Genomic DNA, 11,937 nt, shown 5'->3' with positions numbered 1-11,937 from the left:
ACTCGACCCTTTTAAATTCAGGACTGATGGGTGTATAAAATTATAATTAAAAAAAGAAAAACAAGAAGAACAAAAGTAAGAATAAACAAAAGGGTTATTGTATTGGGGAAAGAAAAAAAAATATAGAAATATGGAGAAGAGACGTCGAGTGTTTAGCTGTTGGACTTGTAGTGTTTATAATACAAACTAAAGTTGAGAAGGTAATACCAAAAGCGCATGAATTTTTTTAGAAGCTCACGAAGGAGGAAGAAGAAGAGAAAAAAAAAAGAGGAAATCGATTTTGCCAAAACTTTTGAAATATCACGTGTATATCACCTGCATATCACATGTAAGTCACGCGATAAGTAGTGTATTTATCACCAAAACCAGGAAGCACTTGTTGCAAAACTAAAACTAGAAAATAAAAAAAAATAAAAATTGAAGTACGAGGAGTGGTGGATGTCACAAAGCAAGTTAATAGAGTTTTTCTTTTTTATAAATGTTAATTTGCAGCCCACCATACATCGCTATTTTTGCTCGATGGTTTCAACAATTATTTCCATTACCAAATGGTAATGTGGCTTGAGGAAGTAGTAACAATATTGATTTTACAATTTTTTAAAAAATTTTATTTTAATTAATAAAAATTGCATCAACTATATATACTTTATAGGAATTCAAATATATTGGAATGTGTATATTTGTGTGTATCTAAGCGTTTGCGTGCAAGAACAGTAATACTTACCCATATAATCAAACTCGTTGGTTGTAATAAAAATTGTTTTTCCGATCTGCAAACGGGTTAATTACATATTGAGCAGGAGCATAGGGATCGTTGTTTCTTTTTTCACTATTCAATTCACCATCATCTTTTTCTTCGTTTCCTCCTCTTTTAGATTTCTTTTCCAGCTTCATTCTCGTCCAGTTCATCCCCACCAAACTGAGGAAAACACAAGTGCAAAAAGAAAAAGCCACCCAAGTCATATTTTCTGCTCTAGTACCACTCTTGCCTTTCAAGACTCCAAAACTCATTTCCTTCAATAACTTTTCTGTAGTCTCCACAACTTGGTGTTGTAACATTGCCCCTAAACCACAAAGGAACATGTTGATAAAACCAACACCCAAACCAAATTTCTCAACTACGGCATGGAATGGCAAAGGTAGGATCAAATAGCATAATGTAACAAGAGTGATTAAAGTGAGTATCACAGTAGTCATTAGCATGTGTGGATGGCATAAGTCACTAAATGATTTGGCGATGTCGAGGAGATTGAACACCACATTGTTTGTCAAGTCAAGTGATAGTTGTGGGAGTTGCGGCATGCTGGTATAGTAACTACATGACTTGTCATCTCCAATAATTAGACATGAGGCAAGGTATCCCACACGCACTTGCACATCAGATAATGTGGCGTTGGAGTTGTAAAATATTGGACTCAAGTTGGTGGTGGATGAATTTGAATTTGCGTTTTGAGTGGGGAGTGCTAGTTGTTGGATTGCTGGTGAGCTTGTGTTGAATGAATAGTTTAAAAGATAAACGTTTGAGTAGTTTGATGAGATATCTATGCATCCCAATAGGAGAAAGCTTAATAGCACAGTAGCAATAAACTGAATAATTATCGTGAGCAATAAAAGAGCTTTGGATTTGACAAACACCATCTTCATTGTGGAAAACTTTCAGTTCAAAAAATAAAAATGTAAATGTAATGAAGAAAGAAAAGAAAAAAAAAACAACCAACCAACCAAACACCAACTGGAAAGATTTAATTCTAGTTAGTTCTTGTGTAGACAATTGAAAACTGAAGCTCTGGCAAGTATATTTGAAGACAAAGAGTAAAAAAAGAAAAGGAATAAGAAGGCCATGCCATCTCGTGGGATTTCAAAGACCTTAATATATAGTTGAACTATGCCTAATTAAAGATCAAGGGTAATTTGTTGCGAAACAAATTTGGTGCAAAGCAGAAATTGAAGTTCCATGCATAAATAATTACACAAAACAAAACGTATTACAAACATACGCCAAAACCTCTGTTTCTTTTTTTTTTTCTTTTTTCTTTTTTCTTTTTTCTTTTTTCTTTTTTCTTTTTTTTCTTTCTCAGTTCTTTTTCAAGTGTTTCAGAATTGCAACAAACTTGTAAGGTTACATAATAAAGTTGGCGAAAAGAGAAACAAAAAAGAAAAAAAAAAAAAAGAGGAACGAAATTAACAAAAAGTATGAGTGTCTGTATGCTCCTACTAGATTCTGACCCGTTCTATTCTATTTTCTTTCTACTCTATAACAAATGCTATACTATACTATGCACTGCCCAGTCTAGATTTAATAAGGACAATTACAAAGCGATAAGTAAAATACAAAAACAATGCCAAAGTCGAGATTGGCAAGTATGGTCTCACAATTTCCCATTTGTTCTTTAATTTGAAATCGCCAATTACTGTTCGTGTGTCATATGCATTGGCATTCCATTCACCTGTTTCATAAAAGTTGTTCATCAACTCGTCCTTTTCATACCATATCTTCAATAGCCACTTTTCAAACTTTTGTAAGCTTTCATCTGAGGTTTCGTCAATGTCGTCCTCATCCTCATCTCCCAAGGGGATGTCTTTGATCTTGTAAGCACGAATAAAATAATTGATTACTGGTGGTCCATATCCCCTCAAGTAAAAGTTCTTTAACGAAAACTTGATTTCTCCATATTCATCAGCTTTCAAATCTGAATAAGCAGTGGTGATATCGTAAACTTCCTCAACCGAGTTTCGCAATTTCTTGAGTGCCAAAAATAAGCCTCGCACACGAGGTAATAGCACGTGTTTCAATGGTGGGTACCCTTTGGATAGCACATATTCTGCCGATTTCTTTGTTGTTCTATCGGAAGGAACGGTACCTTCAGGGAACAAAATCAACTCGTAGGGCCAAAGTTTTTGATCCTTGCGTGGGTTTTTTCCTGTTGGCCATTTCTTGATGTCAATGTCTGCTGAGGTGCTCTTACTGGACACGAGTTGTACTCCATTTGCTGGACCCAATCCTCTGGCATTGGCATCTATCTCCAATAACTGATTCGTCAACACAATCTTGTCCTTTGCCCATTTGCGCGAAAGGAAAAGAAAGTTGAAGTTGGTCATTCCATAGCCCAAAACGGGGATTTTGGATAAGTCCTTGAGGATGATGAATACTGCGTTACTCAAGTTGGACGTATATGTTAAGAACCAAAGAAATAACCAGTCAGTATAGATTTGGTGGTTGGAAATAATGACGGAGTTGGGGTCAAGAAAAGTGTGCAAGTTTAACGACGAGTCAACTTTGAATTGTTGACTATGTGGTACTGAATCAACATCGACTGTGACTGCAATCTTGCATGGGTTAACTATCGATGTAAGAAGCCCCAATAGGATGACGAAGTGGGTCTTTGTTGTGCCGATAATGGAATTTGTCGTTGATGGAGAGTTTCTAAAAAGAATTAAACTGACCCATTGTGTAAACACTATACAAAGACAGCCAAGGATAAATGTGGGGATAAGTATTGCGGTTCGGACAATAATGACGGGTAACGTATTTCGATAACCCATCTTGAAAGAAAAGTAAGGAGTGGAAGGATTAAAAAAACGAAAGAAACAAAAATAAAAAGAAAAAACGAAAATAAACACCAAAAGAAGAAAATGTTTTGTGATGATGGCGGAAGCGTTGTCAAAGTGGGATTTATGAAATATATGTTTGATTCGACCAGTGAATGGAAGCAAGTTGGTTAGCCAGCTATCGTAGCAAAAGCGAAAATTGTGTGGAGAACTGCTGCTAAAAATGGTTGGTTGCGAAGTGGCAATGGCAACTGGATATTGATATTTCTTATAACATATAAATATATATATAATATATGAATATAAAATATTAGTAGATGTGTATGAATATCAACTATATATCCGAGCTGCGCGTGCTTTAGAGCATTAGACAGAGAACATTAGTACGCTTACGTGGTGGGCGTGCACAAGTAATTGTGGCAACGGTAGCTCCGTTCGTCTATTCCTCATCCTCCTGTTTTCTTTTTTTTTTTGGTTTTCTCCCCTCCCACTTTTTCCGTCCCCTTCCCCCTTCCGCCCCCCCCCCCCACACTTTTTCTACTCTTGTGATTTTTTGGAAGAAAAAAAAAAAAAGAAAAACTTTCAAACAATTTTGTTGGGTTGTTTTCTAATATTTTTTTTTTTTGGAATTTACCTGCAACCAATGCGATAATGACAATTGAAAGTGACTGCTAGGACAGATATCTATATATAGAATATTTCATGTTTACTGGCTTTTGCAAATACTGGCGACAGTAATGATTTTACAAAATTTAGTTAAGCGATGTTGGAGCTAGAAATTTTGCTTAGCTAGCTAAGCCCTGATTTGGTGATGGTGCGTGACTAACCAATGCTTCACCAGATGCTCTTTAATTCGCGCACCATCTCAGCTTGTAGGAAGGTAAATGTTGAAAGGTAATACACTCTTTTCAAAAAAGAACTTCCATAATCTTTGTATAGTAATTAACAAGGTAAAAGGGTTGAGTTAGACATGATATACATGTTGGTAACTATTTAACGACTCTTTTTTTGGTAAAAAATTATTTGAGTGTAATTTGTGCAAATTTTTGACAACTGAATTAAAATCATCTTTGGAATAGTTTCACCTTCCTCTTCTTCTTTTTCTTTCACAGTGTCTAATCGATCAAAACTTCAAAAGGCTTCATCATTTGGAAAGTGTTAAAATGTTAAATTTTATCGACATTGAATGTAAATTGCAAAATAAAAGTGTGAAAACTTTGTTAATATATATTATCATATCAGAACTTTTACAGCCGTGGTTGACATTCCTAATCTCTGCACTCGTGTTTTGGCTTCCCCTCTTTTTAAAAATCAATCTACAATTTTCAATCCATTCATCCGAAAGTAAGAGTTTAGAGTTGAGCTATGATTGAACAAATAAGAACTGGTTACTCCATTATATACAAGTACGCTTCTCTTTGTCTAAATAACAACGTTTCTCCAATACGTCATGCTAGTACCTATACAGCCGTTGTGATTTACACTGGTGTTGAGCTGCAGAATAAATCAAAAACAATTCAAAATTCAAAATTTTAAAAGAATAGAAGAAAAGAGAAGAATGAAAGATTTGAAATTACATAAAGAATTGGGTTGTGTAGGAGCTGACAAAATTGAGAGAGAAAATGATCGGAAATAAACCCCGAAAATATAATGACAATGTATGATCGGAGTTATCAATCACCAAATCCCTCATTTTCCCACCGCCCATTCCTCTCAAAAACCCAAAAACAAGAAAACAAAGCAAAACTAAGCAAAACAAAGCAAAGCAAGAAGAAAAATAACATAACTAATAGACTAGTTGAAAAGATCACAACCATATAGAAAGAACCACCTTAATTCCCCACCTCAAACACCGCAAATTTTCAATTTACATTCAATAATCTTTGCTTTGAACAAAAGAGACGAGGAGCTTAGGAAAGTAACTTTTGTTAATACATTTGTTTACAAAGTTTCCATCACCCCAGTTTGCCTCTACAATAATTCTCAACTTATTCACAACTTTATATTGCACTTTACGTATACTCTCCCACTGCTATAAACACTTGCAGCCACATTTATTTATTCTTCTGTTAATATTAGATAAAAGTTTTCTTTAAAGTTTAATGTATTTTATGTTCAGGGCTCCCCCCCCCCCCATAAAAAAAAATTTACTTTTTCAGATACAACATGTTCTTAAAATTTGACAAGAGGCAGTAGAAGCTCGACACTTGGCACTCTTCTTCTCTTCCTTTTTCCCTTTTTTTTGTTTATTTTGCTTCTGCCTTTTTTCTTAGTACTTGTACTTGCTCTAGCACTCTTCCCCTTTATTTTGACCTAGACGTTCCATGCATTATGATTCAGCCATGTGAGTATTTAGTTTACCTCAACCCCACCATCTACTATTTCTCTTTTAATTTCTCTTTTTCGTTTCTCTCCCCTTGCTGGCTTGATTCAGAATATAATATACATATATATATATATATTATATATATATATAGATAGACACATTTTTTTTCTTCTTTCTCCCTCCCTCCCTTTCTGCTAAGTGAGTCAATACACAACGGCTATATAATTTCATGGAGAGAAATGTATAGATCTACAGTATCCCATTGCACACTATCGACTATTGTTTAACGTTAATAGTCAAGAACCACAGCACAGCACTGCACAATTACATATACATATATATATATGTGAACATTCACAAGCACCCTGTCAAACTTTTATAAATACCTCATTATCCACCCCATTTACAACCTCTTACCCCTTGACTTATGAATCAGTAGGTCACTTTGTTTATCCAGTTTCTAAACAGTTAAATACCACCACCATCATAAAACAGGATCAAAAGTAGTAATAATAATAATAATAACTACTGAAAGAAAACATTATATATCACCAGCAATGTCACATCATCATAATCAATTCTCTGGCCAACCAACAAACACTGCTGGTATTGATCACGGCGACGATACTTCAGAAAACATTTCATTAGCGTCTACAGAATACTCAGAGCATCAGCATAATCGGCATACTGAAGTCAATCCCATAACGCATTCAGTTAAAGAGTCGAGCGACAGCAGTCAACATCAGCAGCACCAGCACCAGCACCAGCACCAGCACCAACAGCACCAAAATCAACATCAATTTGAAAACCCTCTTGGCGACGAAAATGATGACAATGACGGAAAAGCAACCCCGTATAACCCACCAACACCCATCCTTGGTCCCCTAGCTGATCTCGAACGAAGTATTACTTCATTTGAATCACTTCAACATCGAGACTTGTCACATTTCCAAACAGCTCGCACGACGCAAACAAATCAAACTAATAAAACAAACAAAACTAATCAGACCAATGCATCGAGCAAAACATTACGAGTCAAGAGACTGGAAAGAAGAGGTTTACTAAGCCAGTTGGTTGTCATTCCAGAATACTATGACGCAAGAGACTATCCACTAAAAATCAAATACTTCATTGTTGGGATTATAGCATTGGCTTCAATTACTGGTCCCATGGGTACTTCCATCATGTTACCGGCAATCGATGATATTGTCGATAAACTAGATACTACAGTGAGTATGGTCAATGTCTCCGTTGGTATATACCTTTTATCCCTAGGTATTTTCCCACTTTGGTGGTCTTCTTTTAGTGAAAGATTTGGGAGAAGATCAGTTTACTTTATTAGTTTTGTCCTCTTTGTTGCATTCAGTATTGGTACATCTTTGTCACCAAATATTAGCGCATTAATAGTTTTAAGAGTTCTACAAGGTGGCTCCTCGGCAAGTGTCCAGGCAGTGGGGGCAGGTACAATTGCAGATTTGTTTGTGCCTCAGGAAAGAGGTAAGGCTATGGGATGGTACTACCTAGGTCCATTAATGGGCCCATTTTTGGCTCCTATATTGGGTGGTGCAGTATCACAAGCATGGGGCTGGAGAGCAACTCAATGGTTATTAATGATATTTGCCGCTTGCAATCTAATCAGTATCACTTTCTTCTTACCTGAGACATTAAGGAAGCTTGATAATTTGGCATTATTGAAGAATATAATGAAGCAGGCGCAAGGAGCCGAGCCAATTGATGAAAAAGAAAAGACAGAGGAGAATGTGCAACAAAATGAAAAAGAGAAACTGGAAAATAGCGATGACTCTAGTTTTCAAGGTGAAGAGATATTACCCACACGACAACAACAACAACAACAACAACAACAACAACAACAGCAACATCAACAACACAACAAGAACCAAACTAAAGGCCACCATGATCCACATATTCTAACAGATAATCAAGACCAGGATTTACAACGCGTTGCAACCAATATGAGTCGAAGATCAAGCGCAAGATCGGTTCGGTCTATAATTGAAGACGACGAAGACGAGGGTCCCATTATGGATCCAGTGATGCCCACTTTGTCTCGATTGACAACTAATCGATCGTCATACTCACGCAAATTGCAACAATCATACGTTGCAGGCGAGATTCGTCGTTCAATGTCCAATATGGGGGTAGCAACTGAAGAGTTACCTCGAGAAGAAAACGGAATTGGGGCAACAAACACTTCAACTCTGCTTACACAGCCACCATCTTTGAATAAAAGAGCCGAGTTTAAACGTAATTGTTACGATTTGATCATTCGTCCACTCCACTCGCTTGTTCTTTTGAAACACCCACCTGTTGTGCTTGTTATTCTCTACTCTGGAATATCATTTGCAGTAATTTATTTCTTCAACATGACCATTTCGTACGAATATGCTCGTGAACCTTATAAGTTTAGTCAAATTATTGTTGGGTTGATGTATATCCCCAATTCAGTAACATACCTTGCTGCCTCAATGATTGGTGGTCGATGGAATGATCATTTGTTAAACAAATACGCTGAAAAGCATGGTGAGCTAGTCCCCGAATCACGTATATCTTGGAACATTGTTCTTGCCGTAATTCTATACCCAATGGCGTGCCTCATCTTTGGATGGACAATCAAGTATGGTGAGTTTTGGCTCGTTCCCTTGATTGGCACTGCAATTTGTGGGTTTGCCTCGATGTTGGTGATTGGTGCAACAGTCACTTACCTAGTGGATACTTTGCCTGGTAAAGGTGCAACTGGAGTAGCATTAAACAATTTAATCAGACAGATCTTGGCTGCTGTGGCTACCTTTATTGTTGAGCCCTTGTTGGTAGCAATTGGTCCTGGTATTTTGTTTAGTATATTGATGGGCATATTGACGGTGGCATCATTAATCTTGTTGTACTTGAAAAGAAAAGGTGCGTATTTTAGAGAACATTACGATTTGATGAAACTCTACGATAAATTGTGAGAAGTACAAAAAGGATGCTTATTTATATATTTATTTCAATAATTAACTTTCGCATGAAGTTTTCTTGTAGAGAAGAAATGAAAGAAAAGGAGAGTGTTTATATATATATATATATATGTATGCATATATACATATATCTGAATATATATGCATATATGTGTGAAGACTCGCTTTTGGTTGCTAACTATTTCCTATGCTTTCTCCAGTTTGCTAAGTCCTTCATTCTTCTGTTTTTCTCTTCTTCATCAATCCCGTTCTACCCTTTTATTATGCTTCTCTTCTACTGCAAGTTCATTAGCGGTTCAAAAATGTACTCTACGTCCAACCCCACCATACGCAACTCTTCCAACTCTTGATTCATAATGTTAAGGAAATCTCCGTATAGTTTCTCATCTTTGACACTATACACTGGCTCATCAGTCTCAAAATTATGTCCATCGATAATCAACAATGTACCGTATAGATGTTTCTTTATAGTTTTATTCAATTTTTTGAATTCCTCAATGCACCAATCTATTAAACCTGATGAGTCAATGCCCTGGCCCAGCTCTGCTAATATTGGATTTATTTTCAGTTTGTAAATATTAATTGTTCTTTGGACAATAGCCACATTGATGACCATGAGATTGGATAGATAATTGACTACATCAATCTTGGTGCTACCTTGTAAACTAACAATCAATTTAGAGACCATACTTGCAAGGTGTAGTGATGTTGCGTCAAGGAATGCTTGGATACCAGATTCCAAATGATCCAATTGTTGGAAAAGAATAATGATTTCTGATACCTCCGATGCTGTAAGCTTTGAACTACGATTCAGGAGGTCAAACAAAAGACACTGTATAATCTCATCTTTTCTATTTTCAACTTTCAATTTGGTCACTTCGAGAAGCAACGACTCGTCAGTTTGATTGGCTAAGGATGAAGCACTGTTTCTCTGTTTAGCCAAATAGTTTTCAAACTTTAGCAATCTCTTTTCAATCGCAGTCACTAGTTGCACAGCGTCAGCGAATTTGTTGCGTGAGATATTAATATCCACATCGTCAAATTCGCCTTCCAAGTTTTTCATACTGTTGAAAAACTCAGATTTACCATTTCCAGATGCATAGTTATAAGTACTACTTTGAAAGTCATGAGACTTGTTACGCGAATGCACTCGGGCACTTATATCGTGCAAAACAAACTCTGAAGAGTTTCTCTTACTGTTGGTACCACTCAACGTGCCGCTTCTTCTAAAGCTACCACTTATTCGCTTTCCATGTTCGTCAACGGCTCCGTTCATTTCATGAGAGCCAGAGTTCCGCAAAGAGTCCCGTAATTGCTTCTTTTCCTCTTGTGTCTCACTAACTGACACAGGCCGGTTATTCTCCATGCTGACTGATCCTCTCATCACTCTTTGTTCGTGTATCATTTCGTTTTTTCCTTTGTTGAATGCATCTGTGATTTTAACAAAATGATCATACCTATCAGTTTGATACACATAGTTTAAGGACTTGGTCTTGATACTGATAAAATATAAGTTTGGATCTGTTTTCGGAGGGGTGATTTTTGTCATTGTAACCAGAGTCAATGGTAAACATTGAATTGCTTGTAGTTTATTAGACTTTGTGCCAGCACCACCACCAGCACCACCACCAACACCAATGCCTTTCTGGTCCAACTTGTTATTGGTATTTGTCAGAGTCTTTTTTGCTGCAATCAATAACAAATCGTTCAACACAAACAAATGTCCCGGGTTGCTCGGTTTCCATGTACCGGCATTAACCTCGTGCCATCTCCCACTTTCTGCAAGCACGTGTCGGCCAGGTAGTGGTTGTATAAATTTCGAAGCTCCATCAACATGTTTGAATAGTGACTGCAACTCTTTCGCCCAGTTCTTTTCCAAAAGCAAGATAGAAGATCGATCTTTTCTCTTGTCTTTTTCGCTCTTTTGCAGTTGCTGCAGTTGTTGCAGCATCTGAGTAGCACCAAGATTTTCTCGCTCGAGACTGAGTCGACGTTCAGCTGTTTCCTTAAACAGATCCAAAACTTCAAACAAATCCTTTGTTGTGTGTCTCATATTCAACAATTCCTCTTGAGTTTCCTTAAGGTCTTTGGTCAATGCCATTACATTTTTTTGATTCTGGTTGATATTGTCCTTGAAATCTCTGGTTACAATTTGCTTTTGTTTTACCAAAGACTTGTAATAATCGTCAATGTCTCCTGCGGTACTTTGGTCAAGCCCCTTTAGTATCTCTTGCAGAATGGTCAATGGTTTTGGTTTTGGTTTTGAATTCATTGTCATTCCTTGAGGCAAGTTGGGTAGTTGTGGAGCATTGGACGTATCAAAATTGCTATTGGAGAATGACCTCCCATGTTGGTGAGCCGCAGTATGTATACTATAACGACGATTATGTTGACGATCATTGTTTTGATTGGAATATGCACCAGGAACTTGCAAAGTGTTGTTGCCTTTATTATTGCCATTGTTATAGTTGTTGCTCGAATTTCCATGAAAATTAGATTGTGGAGCTTTTCCGCCCAAACCTCTCGACCCAGTAGTACCATAGAGATCTCCTCTTTCAGCAACACTGATGTAACTTCTATTGGTCTCCACACGGGAAAGATTTAGATTGGAGTATGGGTTCGAAGTTCCTGCTCCTCCTCCTCCTGCTCCGCCTCCTGCTCTTCCTTCTTGCCTCAGCCAATTGCCTTTACTTTTCCCTCTATCTCTATACATTTTGACAGGTAAATTGGTTGAATTGGTTTGTGCTGGTGGTAAGAAAAAGGGTAAAACTTTGGTATCAGATGTGTATTGTCAGAACACACACAAACTAGCGGACTGTTTTAATTATTATGTGCGAGTTTGAGTAAATAAACGAGTGTTAATAAATGTATTAGGTGGTGAGAGAGTGTGTGTGAGTGAGAATATGAAAGTATGAGAAAATGAGAGAGTGAGCGTGTATCTGTCTATGTCAATATATTGAAATTCTACGAGAGAAAAATTCAAGATTCTGAGAAAACTGAGAAAACTGAGAAAAGTTGCACATTAACAATTTAACCAAAAGAAAAATACACACACACATACAACAAGAAACCTAAGCTAACCATTGT

At 36.9% G+C, this 11,937-nt stretch overlaps 4 protein-coding genes across 4 annotated transcripts; 1 reads left to right on the top strand and 3 right to left on the bottom strand. All coding sequences in view use genetic code 12, as the record gives it.

The window, feature by feature from the left end:
- Positions 1–732: 732 nt before the first annotated feature.
- On the bottom strand, positions 733–1,644 carry PVL30_005455 (uncharacterized protein; the record flags this gene model as incomplete). Its single annotated transcript, XM_001523861.2, has 1 exon — positions 733–1,644. One exon carries the CDS (start codon positions 1,642–1,644, stop codon positions 733–735), a length of 912 nt encoding a protein of 303 aa, XP_001523911.2.
- A 630-nt stretch (positions 1,645–2,274) lies between these two features.
- Positions 2,275–3,543, bottom strand: PVL30_005454 (uncharacterized protein; the record flags this gene model as incomplete). The annotated part of the gene is made up of 1 exon (XM_001523860.2): positions 2,275–3,543. One exon carries the CDS (start codon positions 3,541–3,543, stop codon positions 2,275–2,277), a length of 1,269 nt encoding a protein of 422 aa, XP_001523910.2.
- Positions 3,544–6,432: 2,889 nt separating this feature from the next.
- QDR3 (MFS antiporter qdr3) lies at positions 6,433–8,844 on the top strand (the record flags this gene model as incomplete). The annotated part of the gene is made up of 1 exon (XM_001523859.2): positions 6,433–8,844. The coding sequence occupies one exon, from the start codon at positions 6,433–6,435 to the stop codon at positions 8,842–8,844; it is 2,412 nt and encodes an 803-aa protein (XP_001523909.2).
- A 280-nt stretch (positions 8,845–9,124) lies between these two features.
- On the bottom strand, positions 9,125–11,563 carry EXO84 (exocyst complex component exo84; the record flags this gene model as incomplete). The annotated part of the gene is made up of 1 exon (XM_001523858.2): positions 9,125–11,563. One exon carries the CDS (start codon positions 11,561–11,563, stop codon positions 9,125–9,127), a length of 2,439 nt encoding a protein of 812 aa, XP_001523908.2.
- Positions 11,564–11,937: the final 374 nt, after the last annotated feature.

This window comes from Lodderomyces elongisporus, chromosome 8 (assembly GCF_030384665.1).
Source record: "Lodderomyces elongisporus chromosome 8, complete sequence".
NCBI lineage: Eukaryota > Fungi > Ascomycota > Pichiomycetes > Serinales > Debaryomycetaceae > Lodderomyces > Lodderomyces elongisporus.
Note: the sequence above shows the minus strand (reverse complement) of the source record. Positions and strands in the feature narration are given on the sequence as shown.